Here is a 25,650-nt window from a genome sequence, read left to right on the forward strand (position 1 = left end):
CTGAACCACAAGGGAACCTACGCCTGTTTATCCCCAGACACACCAGACGCTTCAGTCCTTGCCTGGTGGGGGGGGCAAGGGCTGAGGCCCCAGAGGCTGGTCTCCGGGCCCCCACGCACGCCCCCTGCCCCCGCGGAAGAGCTTCGGCCCCGCTCACGGGACCCAGCTTGGGGCCACACTTCGCCCGCCCCAGCGGAGCTGCTGTCCTTGCAGGAGTCCCCGCCAGCACCCCGGCAAGGCTACCGGCCGCTCACAGGGCCACCGAACCTGACGCAGTCTTCCACAAAACCATCCCTGGGGCTCTCACCCGAGCTGCTGGGTTCTTGCTTTGAGAGGTTCACCTAGAAGAAACTTTTTGGAAACGCCACTTCAGGAAGAAAGTGCCAACATCCCAATACAACCGGACAGAACGGCACCAGGAGACAGGGTTGGGCTTCGAGGGGTCTTTATTAAGTGATGCTTTAGTCTCAGTCTCTGCCAGGGACTGGGAGAGGGGGTGACCCCGCTGCCCCCAGGTTGTCCCAGACCTGCTGTCTTAGAGGAAGGAGGCAAGAAGCCTGCTTTCCTCTGAGAACAGCCCGGAAAGCTAGGCTAGCGCTGGGGTGGGGGGCGCAGAGCCGAGACCCCCGGCATCCCCCACCCCTGGCCGAGCTCCTGGCCAGCCCCAGGGCAAGGGGCCAAGGCATTCCTGGCCAGAGCCTTCTGGACAGCCTGTGCCCGCTGCAAAGCCCGCTGCCCTGAGCGATTCCCGATCCCGGCTCCCACATTCACCTCGCCCCTCGCTGCGCGCAAGTGAACCCCATGCTCCGCCCCACCGGGCCAGCAGCCCCTGGCCGGGCAGCTCTCAGGGCGTCTCCCTCCTGCGGCCCACCTCCACGCAGGCCTTTCCCGGGCCTCGCACCGCTCCCCTCTCCTCTTCCCGGCATCGCACTCTGCCCCCACGCAGGGCCACCACCGTGGGGCTGGGGGCCCCAGGGACCCTCCCTGGCCTGCGGGCCAGACTGCCGGCAGACAGAGTGACCTGCTCGGGGCCCTGGAAGCCGGGCAAACGCAGAGCGGAAGCAGAAGTGGGGCAGCTGGGTGCGCGGTCCCCGCGGCAGGAGGGGGTGAGCCCTGGCCCTGCTGTCGGTGCCGGCAGCTCCCGGCCCCTCTTCTGGAAGAGTCCCCAAGGCTCCGGAGCTGCCTTGCCTGCACAGAGGGAGAGGACGGGCAGTCCTCCAGGAGAGGAAGGGTCCGCAGAGAACTACCCACATGTCGGGTGTTACCCAATTCTCCCCCCCGCGCCGGAGGGTCCAGACTCCAGGCGCCAATCACCCTGCGTCCTGAGGGAGGAAGAGGAGCCCTTCTGCTGTCCCTTCCCCTCAGAGGTCCACAAAGCACTCCGATGGGACACAGACGCCCATGCCTGCCCCCTGCCCCTGGGGACAGTGGTGGGCTGAGGCAGAAGGGCTGGCTGGGGGCCCCCAGGCCTCTCCTGCTCCCAGCACTTCCCTCACTTTCCTGACGTCATCTTGGCGACAGGGAGACCCGCCCTCTCAGCCGGCTCCGGGCCCTCCCTGCGGCTCCCGGGCCCTCCCTGCGGCCTGTGCGCGGCTGGGCTTCCTTCCTGCGTGCGTGCGTGCGTCTGCGTGTGGTGGGGTGACTACAGGTGGTGGTCCTGGCTGCCAGGGAGGGCAGGAGAGATCTGGACGCAGCCCCACTGTAGGGCATGGGGGTCCGTCTCAACCAATCTCCTTCCACTGCTTGTAGAAGTCCAGAACGTTCTTGATGTCCACACTGGCATGTGCTGCGGCCTGCAGGGCTGCCTAAGGGATGGCGGAAGCGAGACAAGCAAGTGCATGGGGTGGTCTGAGGAGGGCGTCGGCCCGGGCACCACCTCCCCGCTCACCCCCATCCTGCCACCTTGCGGACCGACCTGCATAGGGCCTGAGAGCACACTGGGGTTGTCCAGCGGGAGGCCTGTGACGATGGTCACCATGCCGCTGGGGTCCTCCTCACCCGCCCCCTGGGCCAGAGTCAGTTGTTTGCAGCTGTCCAAGATCTTATACAGGGTCCTGGTAGGGAGGAAGAGGAGGCAGGCCAAGCCGCAGCGTGAGGCCAGCCTGAGTACCAGCAGCCCCAGAAGCTGGGGACTGGGAGGGCAGGAGGAGCTCGAGGAGAAACCAGGCAGAGAGGGACAGTGGTTCTAGAAGGTGTCCCGTGGAGAGTGGGTAAAGGGACCCTGAGCAGGGACACCAAGGGGCTCTGGGGCTGGGGCCACTTCTCCCTCCCAGAGGACACGCACAGGAGGCCCTGGCGGGTTAAGCACGGCCCCAGGCTGGTCCCACCAGCTGCTGCAGCACCGTCCAGCCCGGGGAGAGGCGGGAGAGCGGTGAGGCGGGGCCGCCCTTACCAGGCATCTGCGTCCTGCCGCTTCAACTTGTGCCGCTCGAAGCTCCTCCCCACCTCTTTCTGGCAGCGAATGTACCTGCGGCAGGGGGGGCGGTCAGAGGAGGCAGGGCACCTCCCCTAAAGCACGTCCCTGTGTCCCAGGGGAGGGGAGGGGCACCTTGCTCCCGTCCCGGCTCCCGTCTGGAGCCATTTCAAAGGAGCTTCCTGGCCCCTGAGCCCGGCTCGCTTTTCCTCCTGATAACATCGATCCCTTGGTTCCTCCCGGGGGAGGAGCTGGGAAGGGAGGAGCAACAGATGCTTTTCAAGTCAGGGCTTCTGGAGACAAGGTCCAAACAAGCAGGCTTTGTGTGCTTCCTGGCCCGGCAGGGGCAGATGCCCCTGGGGTGCCGGGGAGTGGGGGCGCCAGGGAGCAGGAGCCAGCTTGTCCCTCTGCTGCACCCGCCGCCCGCAACTCCCCCAGCCCGCAGCCCCGAAGGGGGGGCCTGTGCGGGCCTCAGCAGTCCCTGCCTGGCTGTGCCGTCCCACCCCAGGAGCCCTGATCAACGACCCTACAACAGCAGCTGGGAGCCGGGGGGGGTGGGGGGTGCTGCCCCCGCTCCCTTATGACGCTCATCTCACGCTCATCTCACGTCTGCCCCAGAGACAGAGAGACAACAGCTCGGTGGTCCGACAACAGGTTGCCCCCCCTGCACCCACAGCTAAGACCCTGACTGTAATTCTATCTCTGTCCCCTCCCCCGGCCCCCCTCCCTCCCCGCCGCAGTGCGCATGGACTGCAAGTGTGTCTCTCACCCACGGGGACCCAGGGCTCAGGAGACAGCCTGGCCAGGCCCACACTCACCTGTTTCCTTTCTTAAACTCTGCCTCCAGGTACCGGATCCCATCCCGGGCCCCTGGATGCTCCTTCTTCAGCAAGTCCAGGCCATCGATCACTGGCGGACGAGGTGGGGGGGGGGAGGACGGAACAGGTGAGCTCGCAGGGAACCCCCAGCACCCACTGCAGGAGAGGCAGGGACCGGGGCTCCTCGGCGGCTCCCAGGGCTCTTCCAAAATAGGACCTTCTCCGATCAGCGGAGCTCACGGTCTACCAAGTGCGTGCGCTTAGGTCTTTCTCGTTTCTCCCAACCGTCTTGTGAGTCAGCATTTAACAGATTGTCACATACATTCCGCAGACGAAGTGACCGAGCTTTAGAAAGACGGCGGGACCTGACCGAGGCCACAGTGTGCGAACTGGGCCTCCGGGAGCGCTTCTCGACTGCAAGCCCCAAGTCTCTCTTAACCACACCCTGCCCCCCCCCCACCGCCCAGTACACCTACCTGTCCTCGGGATGATGACAATGAAGCGGCCGCTGGTGGCCAGCTGGCGGATGACCGGGAGGTGGTGGCAGAGGGCCTGGGTGTCAGGGACGAGGTAGGGAGACATTGCTGACTGGGCCTTGGGCTGCTGCAGGCTCCCTTCCAGCTGAGAGACCTCGAGCTGGGGAGAGAGGGCAGAGTACGTGGGGCTGCACGGGCCCTGCAGCCTGGGCGTGAAGGACGGAACCCAAGGGGGCTCTCGTGGGGCATCTCGTGGGGCATCTCCTGCCGCCAAGGGGGATGGGGGGGGGCTCCTTGTACCAAGGCCTTGGAGGAAAAGGAGGCAGAAGGAGGAAACGTAAAGAGAAAGAGAAGGAAAAGCGAACAGAGAAGGCACAAAGGGCCCACCGAGGCCCAGCGAGGAAAGGGCAGAAGGCAGTCTGGGAGGTGACCTGCTTCAAGTGGGAGCCGGTGCGCAAGGGCGGGGAGACCGAGCAGAGCCCTAGGGGCTCGCGTCACACTGGAAGAGCGGGGAGGGGAGGCGGGGAAGGAGAACAGGCGCTGGGGGCAGAGCCGGGGGCAGCGGCCGGGCAGCATCTGCCGCGGGCTCTGGCCAATGAGCAGATGCAGAGCGGCTGCCGCTGGGCCCCGACCGCCTACCTGCAGCCGCAGCTGGGCCATGTCTCTCATCAGCCTGTTCCGACGGGCCTCCTCCTGCGCCTACAAGGCGAAACGCGCGCTAAGCTTGGGACCGAGAGCCGGGGCCACAGTCCCTTCCCCAGTGATCAAGAGCTTTCACAGATTATCCGAGAGGAGTTCCAGAGTCTGAGACAGGAAGGCATCATGTGAGGTCGGCGCTCTCGCCCCCGCTAAGTGAGGGGGGGAGGCTCAGGAGACAGACGGCTCCCCTGGCAGAGAAGGGCTTCCGGGACCCGCGCCGCAGCTCTCGCCGGCCCAGGCACCCGGGGCAGGGAGCAGCAGCTGCGCCTGGGGGCCACACACACAGCGCCTAGCAGCACGGCGGCCAGCTCTGCCCCCTCTGCTCTGCGCAGTCCCCGCACACCGCACGCTCGTTCCCCTTCACCTCCGCTGTGTGACCCCCGTCTAAGCTGGTTCCTCCCACCTCATCCTCCCCGGCCCCTGCCTCCGCCCCAGCCACCTTCCCCGCCGGCACCCAGACACCGGCCGCTGGGCACCGAGGCCCTGAGTCCTCTGACGGTTCCCTTTGTCTTCTGGACGAAGCCCAAGCTCCCTAACGTGGTCTAAAGATGAGACAAAGGACAGAGGGCGGGGGGTACGGCACCGAAGGCCCTTTGATGGGTGAAGGGACGTCCTCGGAGCGATGCTCTACAGCAGTAACCTGTACAACTGCATCAACCCCGAGAGCGCGGGGCCGCAACGTGTGCGGACAGAGCCAGACTGGGGGCGCCCTACAGATCAACTGACAGACACTCCTCACAAGTGTCTAGGTCACAAAAGGAAAGACTGAGAAACTGCCACAGCCCAGAGCCGACCAAGGACACACATAACCCAACATAATGTGGGAGCCTGGAAAAGAAAACAGACATCTGGGGCACCAGGGTGGTGGCTGCCTTCGGCTCAGGTCATGATCTCAGGGTCCCGGGATCGAGCCCGCATCGGGCTCCCTGCTCGGCGGGAAGCCTGCTTCTCCCTCTGCCCACCGCTCCCCCTGCCTGTGTTGTCTCTGTCTTTCCTGCTGGCTTGCTCTCTCTCAAATAAATAAAATCGTTAGAAAAACAACAAAGAAAACAGACGTCAGTGGAGACTCCAGTGACATCTAAGTAAAGTCTGGGGCTAACAGTACTGCGACCATCCCAGCATCTCAGTTGTGACAATCACACGATGGTCGTGCGAGATGCGCCTAACCCCCTCCAGAGGCCCGCGTGACAAAATGGCCCCTTGGAGACATCTGGGCGCAGGAGAGAGAGAGGGAGGCACAGAGCAGGCGCTGCCGGCAGACCGGCGAGGGCAGGCAGTGCCGGCACCGCAGGAAGCAAGCCCGGGGAGCAGCCTTCCAGGCTGGAGTTGAACTGTGAGGTCCGCTCTGCCGAGGGTGGAGGAAGGGACCGCCACCTGGGTCCAGGAAGAGGAGAGCTGCACCAGCCTCGGCCTCTGGCATCATCAGGCCAGTGGCGCAGAGACGTGGGCCTCGGCCGTCCCCAGGGGACACCCGAGGAACCACAGGCAAGCTAGGTCCCTAACCCAGGCAGATGCCACGGCCACAGCAGCTCAGAAGGAAGAGCCAGTCTGCCCAATGCCAGAGGCCTGGCTTTGCCACGAACAATCCCTCTTCTGTGGCTCTGTGTCCCGTCATGGGGCACAGGAGAGGGTAAGCGCCCCCTCACTGAGCTGCGCCCAGGGCCAAACGCGCTGTCCCGGGCCAAGTCGGCTCGCAAAGCTCTCAGCATGTGCTGGCAGATGTCACCACGGGGAGGGCACGCTGCTGCTAAGGGATGCGCCCTTGGGGTGGACATGGGCCACTCAGCAGTGCTGGGGCAGCCCCGGCAGGCAACGGGACCTTGGGGTCCAGCACCAACCACGAGGGGCTCTCAGCGGCTCCCTGTCCCTGAGATGGGAATCTTGGAGTTTTAACCTAAAGGAAATGTCTGCAAAAACTAACATTTTTAAAGCTGTGTGATTTCCCCGTGAACGTCTTTGTAATTATGTGTTTTCCTCTACAGAACAGCAACAAAACCCTTAACACGACAGGTTTGTTTTTCAACAAAACGAGCTTGCTTTTAAGACCACAAAGAAGGGAGTTTCTGGTGCGCCTGCGCCCCTTCCCAGCCACGCACGCTGTCCGTGCGAAGCAGGTGCTCAGAGAGGTGGGGAGGCCTGCAGCTTGGGAGGAGGGGACGGGCCTGGGACGAAGAGCCTCAAGGTTTGCAGAGACACGTGGGCCATGCTTCAGTGCCAGACATTCCCCACTGCCCCCCGAAACAGGCCGCCATCCAGCCTGGGGGGACACTGCGCTCAGCTGTGCAGGCCCCAGTGCAGAGCCCAGACCGTGCTCCCGAGCATCAGCCCCCCGAGACCAAACGACCTTGCTCGCTCACTGCCGTGACCCCAGGGCCTAGAGAACAGATTGGCCTGGCACAGAGCTGACTCTCCGTCAACGTCTGGGGACCAGGTTCTGAATGGAGAAGAGGTTAACCCCGGCCACCTCCTACTTTCTGGGCGTCCCAGAGGGAAGGGTCCGGCCATTCCCCCCACCCCCAGTCCTCATCCGCAAGAGAGGAAGCGCCAGGAGCACCTGCATGCACGTGCCCGAGATGCATGCTCGTTCTGGCGTCACAACAACCCCATGAGGCCCGCACCCCTGGGGCCAGGGAACCCGTGGGGGAACCTAGCAGGGAGCTCAGACAGGAGGGGACAGGGACCGGCCTCCAGCCCAGGCAGTCTGGACACGGAGGGGGACCAGGCTGCCTCTACTGAAAGCATCGCTCCTTCCCTGGGCTCCCTCCCTGTCTGCGGGCGGGGGGCGGGGGGGGGGACACCACTCCCCGCAGCACCGCACCCCTGCGGCCCCCTCCCCTCGCTCTTCCATGCAGGCCCCGCCCCCCAGGACAGGGCTCACCATGCGGAACTGCGCCTGCGCCTGCTGCAGCACGCCCTCCCGCTCCGACTGCGCGATGCTGACGAAGATGCCGGCCTCCGCGCTGAACTGCAGGACGCTGCCTTGCAGGCGGGCCACGAAGTGCCCGAAGCTGCGGATGCAGCAGGTGCGCACGACCGACTGTGGGGACGTGGGAGCTGGTCAGGCGTGGCAGGGCCCCCAGACACCGCCCCCCCCGGCCCCCGCAGCAGGGGCAGGGGCTCCCTGGAAAGGCCGGTGGTATGTGGGGTGGGAGAGGGGAGCCCCAAGACCCAGAGCTTTGGGCTGCCAGAAAAGGAGACTCCAGGCGGGACTGGCTAACCAGGAACCAGGCGGAGACAGAAAAGGCAGCACAGTGGGCTGAGCGTGGGGGGACCTGGGCACTCCTGCCACCTCCCTCCTCAAGTGGAAAAACGAGGGAACACAGCGAGACCAACAGTTCCAGCCTATTCTTCTGGTTAGGAAAACTATTCTTCCCCCTCAAACAAGAATCCTCTCTAAAACCCTAAAACATGAAACAGATGAAGCCCAGGCCCTCTGGCTGGAGAGGAGGGACCAAAAGGCCCCTGTGTGCCGGCGAGGGCGCTGGGTGCCTGTCTGCTCGGCTTACCCGGCGGTCCCCAGGCAACCCGCGCAGGGATGCGGACACACGGGTGACCGGGTGACCGTCAGGCAGCGTTGCCCCTTCCAGCTCTCTGATGGCGTCCTGTCCAGCTCACAGGATGCCGGCCCCAGAGCGGAAAAGTGCCTGAGAACAGCTCCTAAGCCCTAACAGCCCCCCATTCCACACTCCGCAAAAGCCGGACAGGGTGGAGGCAGGCTGCGAAAGGACACCCACGAGCATCACCCACGAGCATCCCACAGGAAGGAGGCCAAGCCCGGGGGCTCATGAAGGAAGCACGCCCAGCCCAGCCCTGAGGACACTGCCCCCTGGACGGGAGGGCCACTGGCTTTACTGCGGGGCTGGATGAACAGAGCTGCTGGTGTCAGAAACGCCATCCCCACCTCCTCCAAGGCGCTAAGCAGGGGCCGATCCGCGTCAAAGTTAAAGCGTCGATGGGCCGCCCGGAGGGGCGGCAGGTTACGAAGGGCCGTGTCCTCTGGGAGCAGCAGGCTGGAGGGCAGGTCAGGCAGTTCACAACCTTCAAGAAGGTCTTGGACCTCGGGACACAGGACCAGGCCTGGGGAGAAGCCACTTGAGACCACCTGCCCTATGGGAACCCCCCGAGGGACATGGCCCTTCCCCCTGGAGAGCAGGGAGGTGGACACACGGGGCTGTCCCACAGGACTGGTGGGGCTGCAGGAGCGGGGCAGGCGCAGGAGCAGTGTGCTCCGCTGCGAAAGGCTCCCCGAGCCCAGCGTGGACCTGACGAGGGCTCTCGAGGAGGACGTGCACCCTCTCGGCTGAGGCCAGGGCTGGGAACCGGAGCACCCACGCAGCTCGAAGGCGGCGGCGGGGGATGAGCTCTGGAGGCCCAGGAGGACTCTCGGTGACCGGGGCTGGCCCCCAGGCCTGCCTCTCTCCGCTCCTGTCCACCCCACGGCCTTCCCCGGGGAGCACCCTGCCTGGCCAACTAGGCCACCTGCCCACAGTGGGGCAGTGCTGAGGAGAGCAGAGACGCGGAGACCGCAACGGCCGCCGTGTGCCAGGACGGCAGGACCCAGAGCCCCGTCAGCCTCCTTCCCCCCAGGCTGGGTTACCAGGGAGGGGGCCGGGCTTCGTGGGGCCACGAGGGAGAGGGAGAGCAGGGCAGTGCTGGGCACTCGCTCACCAGACTCCTGGAGCTCACCGGCCGCTGGCAACAGGTTCAGCAACACAGACAGGCGGTTCCACAGACTCTGAGAGCTCTGCGGGGAAGGAAGCCCGCAGCGGGGCAGCGGTAAGAAAGGCAGGACGCCGGGGGGTCTGGGGGCTGTGGGCACCGACCTAGAGCGAGCTGACAGAAAAATGAACAAAAGAGCCCGGGGGGGTGGGAGGGGATTCCTAGAAAACAGGGAGCCGACCTCATGAGGAATGAAGGGGGCCCACGGGCCTGGCTGAACCTCATCACCAGCAGCAAGACCGGGGGGAGAAGGTTTGAGGCCACAGGAAGGACACTGGGCTCTGGGAGTGGGAGAAACCCGAGCACCGGAGGCGGCTTCTCCCCACTGTTCTGCCCTCCATGTGCCCGTCCTGGAACACCCGCGTGGGGACGTGACCCCACACCCCATCCCTAGCACACCTCCTGATGACTCAAGGGGAGTGAGCAACCCGCTGCCAGCACAAACGAGCACACGCCCAAGGGTGTGCCTGGCCCTAACCCCAGCTCCCATCTGAGGAACAGGGCGACGCGCGGGGGAGGGGTCCCCCACAGCAGGGCAGACGCGCCCCTGGGATAAAGCAACACTGGACAAAAACTGCGTGGCCCTCAAGGCTCGAGACAGACCCTGAGAAGGCACCCCCTGCCCCCCCCACCCCCCAGCCCCCGCCTCCGCAGCCCTGGCCCGACGCCACTCCCTCCACTGCTCCCCTGCCCCAGCGCCTCCACCCTGTCTGGCGGTCCTGCCGCCCCCGGGCCCGTCTCCCAGGCACCACTCCTCCCTCTGGACTCCGGGACAGGGCTCGAGGCCGGCCCTCACACACGCCTTCACTGACCCCAGTCCTGACGACTGGCGTGACGCCCGGCGCGAGGGGCACAAGGTGCAGCGAGCAGCTCTCGCTCTCCCTGTCCACAGACTCTGGGTCCCAGCCCGGGCCACAGGCTCCGGAGGGCAGAGGTCACGCCTAACCCCGTCCCTACAGAAAGCGTAACGGACCGGCCGAAGCAGGTGCCCAACGTCTGTCGTGATGGAACCAGCGGAGGGGCCCCCCAGTACCCCCCACGGCTGAGCTCCCCCGCCGCCCCGGAGAGCCGCACCTGCGCACACACGACGATGAGGTCAGGGTTGGCCCGCAGCCAGTCCAGGAAGACCTTCACAGCGGGAAGCAGGCCTTCAGCCGCCAGGACTTGCAGCTTCTCCTGCACGCTGCGCTCGTTCCGACAGGAGCGCCCGCTGGACTCGCTGCCCTCCGACTCGGAGCCCTCCTCGGAGGCTGGGGAGGGGGACGGGGAGCCGGGATGAGCAGCAGGCACGCAGCCTCGGGCTTCAGCTCCAGGCCAGGGGCCGCCTGCCCGCACCCCGGAGCACAGTGCCGATGGGGAAGATGGGGACCTCACCACGCTCCCCTGCCTCATCTTTCCACGCCCACCAGCCGGATGCTCTTAAGCTGAGAAACTGGTGCCTCCACCCTTCCTGAGCCACCTGGGGGGCTCAGTCAGTGGAGGGTCTGCCTCCAGCTCAGGCATGATCCCTGGGTCCCAGAGTTGAGCCCCGAGTCAGGCGCCCTGCTCAGTGGGGAGTCTGCGTCTCCCTTTCCCTCTGCCTGCCACTCCCCCTGCCTGTGCTTACTCACTCTCCCTCTGGCAAACAAATAAAATCTTAAAAAGAAAAACAAAAACTGTCTCTTCCTGGGGCCCCTAGCTGGCTCAGTCGGTTGAGTGTCTGACTCTTGATGTCAGCTCAGGTCTTAATCTCAGGGTCAGGGGTTCAAGCCCTGTGCTGGGCTCCACACTGGGCGTGGAGCCCACTGAAAAATAAAACAAAATATGGTGCTTTCGGTCTCAAGCTACCTTGTGAGGGGGTCTACAGCTATTTCCTCAACCGGTGTTTATAAAAGACCTACTCTCTGCTAAGAAGCACAGCGGACAAGCAGAGGACAGCTATTGGAGAGGGAGAAGAGGCAGACAGAATTCAACGACAGTCCGAGGCGCCTGGGGGGCTCCCTCGGCTAAGTCTGACTCCTGGTCTCGGCTCAGGTCACGATCTCAGGGTCTGTGAGATCCAGCTCGGTGCAGGGCCCCATACTCGGCACTGAGTCTTCCTCCCTCTCTGCTCCACCCCTCTCACGCAGCTGTGCACTAATAAACTACATTAAATAAAAAAAAGGACGACCCTGCCCCCCAGCACTTTCACGGGCGGGTCAGAGTGTGGAGCAGGCCGCCCCCCGCTCTCCCCGCCCCGCACCCGGGCTTCCGAGCTTTTCATCCCCGCATTTCCCGCGTCCCCCCTCACACAGGCTCAGTGTTAGGAACTGATGATCCAAGGACAGACCAGACCCACGGTGCCCGGCCCCCAAGAGGCTCACGGTCTCGTTGGGGACACAGACAAGCCAACAGACAAAGATGCCTGAGTGGGAAAGGCCCGGAAGCTGTGGCGGGGCAGAGGCTACAGGAGCCCACAGGGAGAAACTCTCCCCTAGCCTCCGAAGAATGCCAGACCCCGTGATTTCGGAGGGAAAACCAGAGGGCCAGTAAGAAGGAGCCAAGCGTCAGGTTAGGGGCAAGGGGCAGCGCTCAGAAGAGGGAGGAGAACTCGCGCTGCACAAGGCTGCCGTGAAAGTTCAACAACGCACCCGACGACAGCCAGCCAGGCACCCAGCAGAGAGCGGGCACCGGGTGCCCCCGTGCAGGGAAGACCCCCCGGGAGAGAGGTCCCTGGTGGGACGAGGGCCAGTGGCAGTGGCCGTGTGGGAGAAGGGGCAGACTGCAAGCAGCAGCAGGGACTCTGAGGGCGACGCTGCTGGACCGGACCGGACGGAGCACGCAGCGAGGGCGGGCAGGCAAGCCACCTCCCTCAGGGGATGGCGGAAAGTACGGACCAGAGTGGTGGGAACAGAGGCCCAGATACCTGGCTCCGAGGGCTTGTCCGCATCTCCGTTGACGCAGGGCCTGCTGCCGGCCACGGCGTGAGCCTCGGCCGGGGGCTGGAGGAGCAGGTTGCTGAAGGTGGGGGCCAGTCGGAAGCAGCGCTTGGTCTGGAACATCTGAGTGGACATGGCTTGCAGGTTGCTGGCAATGCTAGCCTCACTGGGGCCCAGGGGGCCATTGAGAGACTCGGGAGCCTCTGACCTGGGCCGAGCAGGCTCTGGGGCTGGGGACCGTGTCCCCTCCTCGTCCTCCATGTCTTCCAGGTCTGACCGGGACTCTTGGCTGTTCATTTCTGAGTCTGTCTCAGCGTCAAAGGCCGTTCCCCCACCTTCGAGACTCTTGTCGGAGCCACTGTCCGAGCCCTCGCTGGCCCTGGCAGAGTCGTGGCTGGAGTCCGATTCAAAGCCCTCGCTCAGGTCACTGTCATCTCCTGCTTTGGGTGGGTGGCGGCGGCGGCGGAGGCAGGAGAGGCGGGAAAATTTCCGGCTCTTTCTGACCTCACCCGCTGGAGGTGCTGCGGGAGGGGGCTCAGGGCCTGGCACCTCCTCCTTCTCCAAGGGCTCATCTATGCCAAGAGGACAGTCAGGTGAGGCCTGGGGGCAAACTGGAGCGATTCACCACCTCCCGAGGCCCCCACGTGCTCCCCTTCCCGTCACCGCACACCAGCCTGACCTGCCCATGCGCACTCCCCCTCCCACCTGCCTGCACCTGTGCCGTCACTCTGGAATGCCCCCCTCCCCCCGCCTGCACTTGTGCCGTGGCTCTGGAACCACCACCACCCCCGCCTGCACCTGTGCTGTCGCTCTGGAACGCACCCCCCGCCACGTGCACGTGTGCCGTCGCTCTGGAACCCCCCCACCCCGCACCTGTGCCGTCACTCTGGAACCCCCCACACCTGTGCCGTGGCTCTGGAACAACCCCCTCCCCCGCCTGCACCTGTGCTGTCGCTCTGGAACGCAGGCCCGGGGTTCTCGCCCTCCTCCAGCTCCGCCTGTAGCCGTATGTTGACGTGGTTGACGAGGTGCGAGAAGAGGGCCAGCGTGAAGGCGATGGCTGCGCTGTACTGCTTGGACCCTAAAGCCGGGAAAGCCGGGCATGAGCGGCCCAGGCTCAGGAGGGGCAGACGCTGTGAGCTCCAGCCCCATCTCACCTGCTCTCCCTCTTCCAAGGACCCAACTACTTCTCAAAGCTTCTTCTAAGAAAAAAGGATTTCTCGGGTCCCTGCATGGTCATCCTGCCGCCTGGGACGCGCCAGCTCACTGTGTGTGTCCTCAGGCAAGCGTGTCCTGTGGGCCCACGCCATCTGCCCTGGCTCTCACGCCTTCAGGTGGGCTCCCCACAGCCCCGGCCCCCACACACCCAGGCCCGCCACCCTTTTCCTCCCGACGTTGCTCCACGTGTGCCGCTGCCAGGAAGGTCTGCGCAACTGGCCCACTGCCCCCGACAACAAAGTCGGAGTTCTGTCTGGGTCACTGGCTAAGTACCCTGTCCCTCCTGTTGGCCCAGGTGGTGACCGAGTGTCTGTGGGAGGGGCCTGAGGTGGGGGGGGCACAGCGTGGATAGGCTGTTGCCTTCGTTCCTTCACCAGCAGCTCCTTCAGCGTAGGGGTCCCCAGCCGAGTAGTGAGGCAGGCGGGGCGGGCAGCCCGGGGAGGAAGCCGGGTGGGGGCGGGGGAGCAGGCGGGGCACGGGAGTCACCTGCTCTCTTCAAGCTGTGCACACCCATGAGACAGATGATGACCATCTGAAAGACCAGGAGGTCGGGGACGAAAGCATAGCCGCCCTCGTAGTCGTCCTCGCCCTCGCTGGCCAGGCTGAGGCCGGGGGACGAGGGCAGGTAGAAGAGGCAGAGGTTGAAGTCCTCCAGGACTGACTGGCAGAGCGACGTCAGCTCCGAGTCCACCGGGCTGCAGGAGGACAGGAGCGACAAGGAGGTCAGTGATGTGGCCCGGGACCGGCAAGAGGAGCTGCGGGTCACGGGGGAGACAGCGGGGTATGGGGGAGACTGCAGAGAGCCACCCCGGGCGGGAGGGGGCTCACAGGATGCAGGTCAAGGGCCCGCCCTCTGGCGCTCACCTGCTCCTGGGCTGCAAGAGGCTCTGCAGGTACATGAAGTTCACCAGCAACCTCTTGATGTCTTTACACCTGGAAGAAGAGGAGCCCAGGGGAAATGGCACACGCTCCCGAGGCCCTCCAGTCCCACCGGCCCAGCCCCACGGGCCCTACTCACCGCTTCTTGCTGGGAGAGAGTTTCCGGGTCTCGCACTTCTGCAGCTGGTGGTACATTCTGGCCGCCTTGTCGTACAGCCGCTTCAGATTCCCATAGGCCCCCTCAAAGGACACCTCCGACTGGATGCTAAGGAGACACAGAGTGCACCGTGCAGCCCCGGAAGGGGACGGCGCTCTGCAGGCGCTTGGGGGAACAGTACTTGGAGCAAACGCACGCTGCCCCCAGACTCCCTTTCTGTGTACAGCCTCGGGACAAGGCCATCTTTCCGGATAAAGTACACAGACGCAACTTCCAGACAACACGGTGAATGGAACACCTCGCTCCCTCCGTAAGCAGAATAACTGCTTCTGCTCTGTCAGGGACCGTCCCTGAAATACGGCAGCACAGAGCACGTAACGACAAGCGGCAGCTAACGAGCCGGCCGCGCACAAGCGTGTGCACACACAGCTCCCGTGCTCAGACACCGGTTCGGAAGCGAGAGTGTGCAGAGAAGCCCGCCACGGGCCAGGCCCAGCACGATGCTGCCCACACGTATGCACGTGTACACGGAGCCGGGATGACGAGCAGGGACACTGCGCCAGCCCCCGCGGTCCCGAGCCAGCGCCGAGGCTCCAAGTCCAGCCTGCCTCACAGCAGCACCCACAACACCAACAGGACAGTGGGCTGTTTTTAATGTACTTTTGTCATAAGAAGCAGGGCACAGAAAAGAAGAAATATGTGTTACTGGTGAATAAGAGATAGTCACAAAATCATGGACACTCCTTTCGTCCAGAAGTGGGTTCTATGTGTCCTCGCCTTAAATTGGGGGTGGGGGGAGAGGACGATGCAGGGCAGCTGCTCTGACCACCAGAGTACCACACAGATGACTGCCGGTTTCCAGACCCTAAGAGACGGGCAGGTTCTATTTGCAAATGTCTTGGGTCACAATCCAATGTCCAGAGCCTTGAGCCACCATGTACGAAATCCACCTCTCCCAAGAAGAGAAACCACACGGGGTGGGAAGGGGTCCAGAGGAGCCTCGCTCCAGACAGAGCAGCCCCCAGGGCTGCTGAAAGCAATGACTGATCCTAGAAAAGGCCACTGGGGGGCAAAGAACGGCCTGACCGGGGCCCACCAAGATGCCTCACCCACAAACGGGAGACATGAGTGCTTTAACACAGCAATGCAGGGCCCCCACGGGCACCTCCCAAACCTGGACGTGCCAGGCTCTCTCTGGAAGTGATCACTCGCAATCATGGTCACGAGTGTGATAAGGGACCAAGGACCAGTAAGGGGGGCATTCCCGGAAAGGCACGAGAGAACTGGGGAGGAGGCAACGGAAGCCCACAAACCTGGTCACCTGTATTTAAGAACAGCAGCCGTGGGGGCCGGTCTGTGCCGGTCCCGGACAGGGGGCAGGCGCCCCAAGAGCAGACACTGTGCTGATTCAAGGAGAAAGGCTTCCTGGACCAAGTGAACCACAGATCATGGCACAGGGAATGAGAAGGCAGACGCTCACTTCACACTTCCGCACGCGGCCCACACGCTTATGAAGGACCAGCTCCCTCCACTCCCCTTGCCTGGAAGCCCAGTTCACAGCATCTGTGAAACATCTGGTGAATGGAAACATCTGGCTTCTCATGGAGCCATCGGCCCCGACAAGGCGGCTGCCGCCGGGGCCCAGGCGGTTTATTCCTGACCATTACCTCACTGGGGCACCCAGCAACCCATGAGACACACGTCCACTTGGCTCTGGCGACTCGGTGACCTAAGCTCACTCAGCTCAGCCATCCTGAAGCCAAGGCTCCTTATTCTAAGGGCGCGTCAGCACTGGGGAAGCAGTGGGCCACCCTGCTGTTCGGCAGGCCCTCCCACACTGTCGCCATGGTCACTCGGGACACCAAAGCCCGACGGTTGTACCGTTCTCGACAGCCGCTACCCTGACCCCATTCCGTCCACCACACCCCGGTGACTTCCGCCCCCAAGACAGCCATCCTGCACTTCCCAGCAGCCCTAGCGCCTTCCAATCCAGGTGCATCCGTGACAAGCAGGAGCGAGGAAAGGGCGGGGGAGCGAAGCAGCAGCAGTTGGGACGCGAGGCCCGCGGGCGATACTCACCAGCGCAGGTAGCAGTACATGGCCTCCACGTTGTAGTACTTGCCACCTGCGAGCGTGCCCAGCTGGTTGAAGGGCATCCCTGGAGGGAGACAGAAGTCATGTGGTCTGTGCCATGACACTCCCCCGCCGCCGCTATGACCAGCACTGCTGAGCACCCGGAAAACTCATGGCCTTGTGGGGAGGAGGAGGACCCGGTCGGTAGGGGACACCAGCGTCCCCGGGGAGGAGCGGCCAATCCGATTTCCCCAGGGGACTGACTGGAGACTCATTTCCGGCCTCGCCTGCCAGGGATCAGCCCCAACGGGCGCCATTCCGTCAGCGGCGGCTGCGGCAACTCTAGGGTTGCCGGAAACCCCGAGCCCTCTCCTCTACCCCAGCTCTGTTTCTCACCCCTGAGCTCTCCTACTACAAGCAAACCCCCACCTCTCTGGTAATGGAGCATTCCCCCTGCTCCCACTGTCCCTCAAGTGTCCCTTCCTCTTTCTACAGAGGCCTCAGAGACAAGGGAGTCATCTTCTCTTCCTTCCCCTCTGCCTCCCTCCTTCTTAGATCAAGACTCTGCATTTCTCTCGAGCCTGTGTTCGAGAGGGAGGACACACAACCAAGGCAAACTGTGACGGGACCGAGCACGAGATGGACCCAGGAGAGCCAGTGCGGCCTGCCTGCCCTCTCAACGTTGTCTTCCTGCTGAAAAATGCTGCCGGGTAGGGAGGCCCGAGTCGGATGCCACTTACCAATCTGGGGAGCTACTGACAAGGCTTGGTAGTAAAATCTCTCAGCTAGGAGCTCGGTGTCCACGCCAGCCAATTCATTCTGATAACGCGCTGCAGGAGACAGAAGGAAGGAAACGTGATGCTGCCGTGTTTCAGAAAAACCTCCCCTCGGCCGGGAGTCCACTCTGTGGAGCTGTAGGAAGACCCTGGGAGGAAGACACCTGAGCTACGAGGCTGGCTGCAATCTTAACTCTGCATGACCGTGGGCCAGTCGTTCAACTCCCTCTTCCCTGCTGGGGGCTTCAAGGTGTGGGGAATGTTTAGTGTTTGTAAACAGGCTCTTGTTTATCTCCTGCCGACGGAAGGGGACCCGGGTACCCGCCGCAGACGCAACTGCTTGGGAGGACCTCCGGTAGTGGGTTCTGGAATACAGCTGTTTGATCCTGCAGGGAAGACGCTACTGAGGACACTCGGCCTGTCTAACGCGAAGCAGCTGGCTCTCTCTGCACACAGGGCCCATGAGGGGGCCAGGAGTGCGCGAGGCAGGGAGGAAAAGCCTCGGGGACAAAAAGTAATGTATCTAATAGCCTAATGAGGAACCTTTAGCTCCCAGGACTAGAGGCCCAGGGCCCAGCAGGCAAGAGAGTACTCCTGCATTCTGAGAACATTTGCCGGGCAGGGAAACCCTCCAGGAGGCTGAACTTCAATTCCTCTAGGAGTCCAGGAAGAACGAAAAAAGCAAACCCCAAAGGAGAAACACGCCCAACTAAAAAAATCTGCCTAACCCATTACTGAACCTGAGTTATCACCCAGACTTTCTCAGGGTTTATTTCCTTCTTCCATAGTCACTGGTCCTTTCTAGCTCATGGAGGAGCAGTGACCAGGGAACATGTTAGTCACAGACCGCAAACTAGTCCTCCTGCTCTCCCGTCACAGACAAGCTGGTACCAACAACGGAAGCAGCTTCCCGCCTGTCCTGGAGCCCAAACCGTTGCCCAAACGAGAGTGCCGGTTCTTACACAAATCCCCCAGGTACACGAGACACCGGTGGCATGCCATCTGTGCCCAGTCCATCTCCTTCCCTGACGCAGACACTGGCTTCTTGCATCCTGAGAAAGACAGAAAGGGACACTCAGAAGCCCCTTCCCCAGCCCTCTACCTAACGGGAAACAGCTTTCCTAGGTGGAGAAAGGAGATCGAGAATCCAAAGCTCGTCCTGAAACCCCGTGTTAGGAGGCAGGGAAGACATGCATCCAGGACCCAGGCAGAGAGACAGAGGCTCGCGGGTAGGGGTCATTCACAGGACAGGAAGGAACTGGAAGAGATGGGCGAGGGTCCTCAGGCCAGGACAGTTTCCTGGGGAAGGCGATGGGAAAGGTCATCAAAGGAAGGCTTCTAGAAAGGAGGAAGAGGGGAAGGCCAAGTGTCAGGGCGGTCTTGGGTGCCTTGGGTAGAAGCTTCCCACGTGAGGAGGAAAGGTCTGGGTAGAGACGGGAAACCTGCAGGAAAGGATGAAATGTACAAGAGGCCAAGGCAGATGCCCCAGGCTTCCTGGGGGAGGAGGCCCGTGGAGAAGGCCACCTACTGGGGAGACTGCCCGTGCAGGGGACAGGTGAACCTGCCGTGCCTGAGGACTGGCGTGGCCGGAGCCGATGTGCTGGGCTCTCAGCTCTCCCTTCTCAGTTCAGAGAGCTCGAGCTCTCTGGGAGGCAGCTTCCCCACATACCAGGCACTGGTCTAAGTGCTGTTTGGTGTCAACGGGTCCCACAGCAACCTCTGGAGAGGGTGACTTTCACTGCTCCCACCCGGCAGTCCAGAAGCACGTCACACTGGTGAGCGGCAGAGCCAGGACTCGAAAGGCAGACTGGCTCGAGCCGCTCCCCTCTGTCCACGTCACCACGTCACCACGCTGCTGGCTACGAGACCCGCCCCGAGAAGCCCTTCCTAGTACGTTCTACAGGCGTCCTCAATCAGCCGGATGCGAGCACATCAATGAGGAGAAAAACTGAGTTCAGGGAACGGAGCCTCTGAAGTGAGGGCTCTTGACTGAGGGGGCTCTGGACCCCTCGGGCCATCTGCTATGGCGTCTAGGAGGGTGGTCTTAGGTTACGTCATTGTTTTTAAATGTTTTGTAAATGCACCAGATGCAGCGCTGGGCTTCTGACAGGAGAATCCCCCGAGGTGGCACAGACAGCGTCTGGCCAGGGCAGGGGCACAGGCAGGAGGAGGGAAGGAGCGTGAGGGGCCAGACGCTGGATGAGGAGGGAAGGAGGTCGAGCACCGTCGCCGGGCCCTCGGGCAGCCCCGCGGACACCAGCGCTATCTTGAAGGAACGTCCACAATCCCAAAGATTTCTAACACTTTCAACACGTACAAAAAAGCTAGGAAACAATTTCTGAAGCTAAAGCGACAGTGCTGGGGGCGCCCAGCCAGCTCAGTCAGGGGAGTGGGAGGCTCCTGATCTTGGCGTCGTGAGTTGAAGCCCCATGCTGGGCGTAGAGATTATGAAAATAAATGAATAAATGAATACTTAAAAAAAGAAAACACACACAGTGCTGAGCAAATTCAAGGGCAAGAAGAACACAAATGCTGTTACTTCCACCCTCCAGTGACGGGCCTGCTCGCAATCATCCCGGCCGCCCTTCGGACACCTCCTCATCTGCACCCCCGACCAACGGAAACCCCTCTTTCCTCCAGGTCTTCACCCAACCTCGAGCGCTTGTTTCGAGAAACCCGAAGTCCACGGACCATCTGCAGGTCTGGCTAGAATCCTCTGCGCCCGGCCAGGTCACCAGCTACAGCACCCAGAAGCATAAGGAGGCCCGACGCGGCGGCGCCCACACTCGCTCCCAGCCCGCCGGTCGGATGTCACTGACCTATGAGGGGATCGGTGACGTGGGTCCAGTCGATGCAGCACTGAAGTTCCAGCTGGTAGTGGGACTGGATGTAGAGAAGCAGATGCTGGTAGAAGCCGATCCCAGCGACCAGGTGCGTCCGGTAGGCACACTCCAAGGCGCTCCGACTGTGGATGTGCTGGATGGTGGGAAAGCGGAGGGGCTGCTAAGCCGTGAGCTCACAGGGCTGTTCCCCTCCCTGACCCCAGTCCTCTCACCAGGAAACGAACTTGGATTCTTGGCTCTGGAACTTCGCCCACATCCTCCTTCACTCACGAGTCACCCCACACCCTCCGATCCACCTCTCTCATCTTCCCATCTGGGAGGAGGCTCCCCCGGCCAATCCTAATTACATCGGACCCCTCCCTCCTTCCTGCCTCTTTTCCGTGGCTCCGCTACCTCCAACCATGTCCTGGCCCACCTTCCTAACTGTCTCTTCCGTTCTCAGCTTCCCTCTTTGGACACCTTTCTTCTCAAAACCTGGGCCCCCCCCTTACCGTCTTGTGAGTCTTGATGAGCTGAATAACTTCGTAGTACACCTTCCTCCAAAGCAGCTCCTCGGCCTTCCTCCCATAGTCCACTGGGTGCAGGAACATAAGCTTGACGCACAGCTCGCGCAGCCTGAGGGCACAGAGCAGCACGGGAGGCTGACCATCCTTGGGGCAGGGAGGCATCTGCCACACCCCGCCCCACAAATCCCCATGCCTCCAAGGGACGTCCAGGGTCAGTCTGCAGCAGGACCCCGGACAAACAGCAGTCCTGGAAAGCAGTGGAAACTCCAAAGGATAGAGGCGGGAGCAGTAGGAACTTTAATAATCTCCTCTGCGCCCTGCACACTTCTCTCCTTTTCTCCTGCCTTTAACCCCATCCTTCTTTCCTGCCATTTGGTAGCATGGCCGGTTCCCCCAACTCAGTGCCATCCAGCGGCACCAGGCTGCTAGAGGAAGAAGCTGCAGAGACAGTGAAGGGTCCCCACGTCCTCTCTCAGGAAGGCCAGAGTTCTCAGCCCATTACCGTACCATGAGCTCAGGAGGTAAGACAGAACACGCGTCTGTGTGCGACAGGGTTTCGGGGGAGAAAGGCAGAGAAAGCTTAAGTCTCTGTCGTTGAGAGTCTCCGGCTTACTTGTTCCTCAGGCTAATGTTCTCTGGTTTGAACACCTCCTGATAAGCGGTTTTGTTGCAAAGGATGAGGTCAAGTCGATGCACAGCCTCCACCACGGCCCTGGAGGGAAGCACAGGCAGAGAGCCCTGAGCCCTGTGTATGTCCAGGCAGGCTGGGTGGGGGTAGGGGGGTGGGGGAGGCACTGATCCTAGAGAAGCTACAGAATTAGGGGCAGGGAAACGGGAAGGCGGCAGGCTAAGCTGTACAAAACCAGATGAACAGTCGCCACGCACCCCAGGAATAGCCCTCTCCCCTGGGGGACAGTTCTGTCACTACTTGCGACGGGCCTCAGGGGGACAGGGGAGCTGCTACTGGCTTTCAGTGGGTGCTGCCAGAGACCCCACAATACACAGGACAGTCCACCACAATACATATCTTGCCCCAAGTGTCCGAGGTGCCAAGGCAGAGAAACCCTGTGATAGGGAAAGCTGGATTCTCTTAATGGAAAGAGCCTATGCTGGGACGCCAACAGGAAATGCAGACTCTGACCCCTGGCTGTGTCTACGTCTGTAATTTTGGGCAAATTAAGTTCTCTGAACCTCAGTTTCCCTGTCCATAAAAATGGGGACAGGCACGGCAGCCGCCGCAGGGGACTGTGTGAGGACGAACTGAAAGGACTCGCGGGCGGCCCCGGCGCACGGCAGCTGCTCAGCAAGTAACGGGACACGAGTTCATCATTGTCCAAGGACTTATTGTCCCTGACACAAAGGAAAGGCCTTCCTAGCATAAATTTCTATTTCTGAATTAGTGGGGTATAGAAGAACGGGGAGGGGGGCCGCACTGCATCCTGTGTAGTAGCAAGGTCTCCTGGATTCTTTGTTTGCTCTGAGAGGCTCTGGGTGCTGGGCGAAAGAGCTAATTTCCTTGTGTCCCAGGTTCTCCCATCTACAAAATGGAAGCACTATTACGGCCCACTGCACGAGGGTTAAATTAGCGAATACATAAAGCACTCGTAATGGTGCCTCATACGTGCACAGACTCAGCAAGTATCAGCCTCTATCTTTCTTGTCGTAAGGCCAGGAGGAGACTCCAGACACCACGAGAAAAGGCCACTGAAATGCCACCATTGGATGGCTAAGAAGTGCCAGAGGTACGTGTCATCTCTAGAAGGGGAAACCCAGAGGAAGGCAGGTAACAGCTGTGGAAACAGGGAAACTCAGAAACAGCTCCAGGCACACAAGCAACCAAGAAAGGGAGGGTTTGGTGACTGTTTCAGAACACTGAGACATGGGCCCCTGGGCTGGGTACAGTGGGCCACGGCAGGCTGGCTCCCTGTGGTGGCTCAGGTGGGACGCCAACAGAGGCTGCCCTGCCCAGGGCAAAGTGACCGCCAGCACCCAGAGGAGCAGGCGGGAGGGGACTCCAGGCCTTCTCACAGGCAATCTTGAGAGCTCAGCACTTTTGCAAATGCCTTCTGGGCTGCCTACAGACGGGAGCCAAGCCCTTTTAGCCAGCCTGGCCCTCCATGCCAGGGCCGTCAGACGGCCATCAGTGACTTTATTCTAGGCCCCATTAGTTCCCCAGGGCAGGGCTTTCGAACTTCCGTGCCACGCCAGACCTCAGGAGCGTGTGCACATGTCTTTATGGACCGGCTCCGCAGCTCTCCTTCGTTCTCAATCCAAGAAAGCTTAATAGTCATTACTCTGGAAAGTTCTAACTGCAGATTCTCCTCTTTCTTTCTTTCTTTTTTTTTAAGTAATCTCTATACCCAACATGGGACTTGAAGGTGTGACCCTAAGATCAAGAGCTGCATGCACTCCTGAGCCAGCAGGCACCCCGAAAAATGACTTTTTAAAAACAGCTAATCAGCCTAATTAATTAACTGGTGTCTGTGGCCCTTCCAGCAGCCCTCCTACTGCTGCCTCTTCTTCTGAGGGGCTTAAAACATTTCAGAATCTCCGTCTATAAACGGACGGTGAGAATTTCCCAAATTTACTGAAGCTCAGAGTGGCAGTTTCGTAGTCTAACAACACATTCACCTGGGGCAGAGAAAGCAGACCTTCCTTCCCCGGTTCCTTCCAACAGTCACCACTGCGTTCATAAGGAATAAAAGCAGCGACCTGCTGCCTCCTGTTTCCACCCCGCTCAAAGCCAAGAACACACAGTCCCAGGCAGAGGGACGCACGCGCACGTAAGCCACATGTGCACCCACATCACCTCGTCAGTCCCGTGAGGTACTGGAGTGGGCTGAGGAAGAACTAGGCCTGTGAACGATCAGAAGGATGACCAGGCTGTTGCTGAAAGCTGGAGACAAGTACGGGATCTCGCAGGCAGGGCCCACGCTCCGACGGGCAGCGCTGACATTCGGCAGCGTGACGAGGCACACGTGTCAGCCACAGCCGGCTCCTCACCCGCCCTGAGACGGCTGGGGGCAGCCCACAGTGGGCGCCCAGGGGCTGCCGGATTGGATCACTTTGCTATTTCTGGAGCAGCCTATACTCCCCTCTGCCTCTGACTTACAAGGCCAGAAAGGCAGGATGCTGACTCGGGGGAGGGAAAGAACAGGCTCCGGACTCCCGCACTGCCAAGATGGGGCCACCGCTCGGAGGGCCCCCTGTTCTACAAACCTCACCCTCTACTAGAAAGCAGCAACCTCAACCTCGTCTCACGCTTCACCCCATCCTGCCCCAGTTCTAGAAACCACGTTCCAGCTGCCCCCCAAAAAGAAAAAATCCTCGACCCTGCGTGGGAAGAGCGCACAGCGGCCTCAGCAGAGGGATGGGGGCGGCAGCCAGGACCTGCGGAGGGCGAGTGGCGCTGCGGGAACCAGAAACTGGGAACGGACGCTGCCTGGCAAGGGGCTGTAGTCAGGAGGCTGGGAGGAAGCAGGGCTCGTGATCAGGAGGGCCCAGGTGCCCTGAAATGAGCTCCCGTGACCTAGGAACACTCCGGACTCGGCCCTTCGTGGCCCCTCCAAGACGACGCAACTCGTCTTCAGCCTCTCTTTTCATTCAAACTCCGCAAAACGGGAGCCGGAGGGACTTCAGGGCGTACCCGACCCAAGCCTGTCCTCTCCAGGATGCGGACGGCGAGGCCCAAGGTCACACGGAGCCCCTGGCTCTCCGGACTGCAGGCCGGGACGCTCCCCTCCGTCCCGTCCTGCGGGGTTCGGAGCGCCGCTCCCTTCCGGGTTCTCCCCGCCTGGGACCCCACCCTCACCTCCGCGGCCCGCAGAGCTCGGCGCCCGCCCCAGGCTCCGGGCCAGGGGCCTCCTCCACGTGCGCCCCCCGGCCGCCCGGCCGCCCCCCGGCCTCGGCCCCCGCCGGGCCCCGCGCCAACCCCGCTCGCCGCCCGGCCGCGCCCTCCCGCGCCCCCCCGCACCCCGGCCCCGCCCGCCGCGGCCCCGCCCCCGCGGCGCCCACTTCCCCCGGCGGCCGCACGCACGCCCCGGCCCCTCACCGGTAAAGCCGCTTGGTGTGGAGGACCTTCGCCTCGGGCTCGCTGCTCTCCCCTGGGGGGGGGCCTTGGCTCATGGTGCCCGGGTCCGGGGCGGCTCCCGGTCACAGGCCCCCGCCGCCCGCCGCTACCGCCACCACTGCCGTGTCCGGCCAGAGCCGCAGCCGCCGCCGCCGCCGGCCCTGCTCGGCCGCCATCGCTGTGAGGCGGCTGCCCGCGACAGCTCCTCCTCCACCCTCCAAGTCTCGCGATAGCAGCTGCCCAGCGGCGGGCCCGCGGCCTGGATGCTGCCAAATCTCGCGAAGCTCGTTTTCCCTCCCGGGAAGTTGCCCGAACTAACTCTGGGCAGCGCGGCCTCCTTCCGGCTTCTGCGAGCCCCTGCGGAAAACTTTATTGACAGAGCCGCCCGGGGCGGACAGCGGACGCTGCGAGGGGCTGGAGCCGGGCCGGGGGGCGGCAGATGGGCCCACAGCTGGGAGCGAGGCTCCGCTCTGTCCTGCGGTGGCCCCTCGGTCCGTCCTTCCGACCCTTCACCCCAACCCCCCGCTGGAGCCGCGTCTCTTTCGGATCCTTGCCGACTCCTCCCCGCCCCCCACCCCCCGCGGTCACTGGAACAAACCAAAGTGTACCTGAAAGTTTCCTTCGAAAGGCGGCACGCGAACGGCCCCCCGAGACGCCGGCCTTGACCGCGCCCGCGGCTCCCCGGCTCGCGTCGCACAGACCCACAGCCGCGCGTCTCTCAGCAGCCCCGCAGACAGTCACACTCAGCCGCACGATGCGGGGCGGGCGGCCCAGACCCTGTCCCGCCCTCCCAGAGCTCCCACGGCTCGGGGGGTAAGGCCCCGCGGGAGTGAGCAGCCACGCGCCCTCTGCCTTGGAAGGTCACCTTGGATTCTGATTGCTTTCCTAACCTTACACCTAGGCTACAAAGCAAGGTGTTTTGGGGTCTTTGTGAGTTGTAATGGGAACATAACCTCCCTTCCCCCTCCATCTCCTGCACCGACCTTTTTTCTGTTCCTGAAACGGCCTCGGCTGGTCTTTCCCCTGCTGTCCCCTCCTTAGGACACTCCTCATTTCCCATGAGGTCACAGCTCAAATGTCATCTTGGCCAAGAGGTTTTTCTCTACT

General features: G+C 62.5%; 1 protein-coding gene across 2 annotated transcripts; it reads right to left on the minus strand.

Annotated features, from left to right (window-relative positions):
* Positions 1-430: 430 nt before the first annotated feature.
* On the minus strand, positions 431-25,575 carry SMG5 (SMG5 nonsense mediated mRNA decay factor). Of its 2 annotated transcripts, none has more exons than XM_080825231.1 (22): positions 25,527-25,575; positions 21,088-21,186; positions 20,460-20,583; positions 19,945-20,101; positions 18,088-18,177; positions 17,090-17,179; positions 16,356-16,434; positions 14,259-14,384; positions 14,105-14,173; positions 13,727-13,935; positions 12,966-13,103; positions 12,010-12,594; positions 10,200-10,375; positions 9,075-9,150; positions 8,308-8,483; positions 7,285-7,443; positions 4,347-4,406; positions 3,708-3,867; positions 3,232-3,322; positions 2,393-2,467; positions 1,916-2,054; positions 431-1,805 (listed from the first exon to the last, which is right to left on the minus strand). In XM_080825231.1, exons 3-22 carry the CDS (start codon positions 20,556-20,558, stop codon positions 1,722-1,724), a joined length of 2,838 nt encoding a protein of 945 aa, XP_080681357.1. In that variant the 5' UTR covers positions 20,559-20,583; positions 21,088-21,186; positions 25,527-25,575; the 3' UTR covers positions 431-1,721. The 2 variants fall into 2 exon arrangements, with proteins under 2 accessions (XP_080681357.1, XP_080681356.1); XM_080825230.1 differs by lacking the exon at positions 25,527-25,575 and adding an exon at positions 24,526-24,725.
* Between the last annotated feature and the right edge of the window lie 75 nt (positions 25,576-25,650).

This window comes from Martes martes, assembly GCF_963455335.1.
Source record: "Martes martes genome assembly, chromosome: 15".
NCBI lineage: Eukaryota > Metazoa > Chordata > Mammalia > Carnivora > Mustelidae > Martes > Martes martes.

What these genes read in the sequence shown, in the direction of transcription:
- SMG5 (XM_080825230.1), bottom strand. Translation starts at nt 24,599, where the DNA reads ATGAGCCAAGGCCCCCCCCCAGGGGAGAGCAGCGAGCCCGAGGCGAAG. An exon ending in AACATTAGCCTGAGGAACAA is followed by an intron (nt 20,584 to 21,087) that starts GTAAGCCGGAGA and finishes CTGTGCCCTCAG; the next exon opens with GCTGCGCGAGCTGTGCGTCA. An exon ending in CGTGTACCTGGGGGATTTGT is followed by an intron (nt 17,180 to 18,087) that starts GTAAGAACCGGC and finishes TGTCTCCTGCAG; the next exon opens with CGCGTTATCAGAATGAATTG.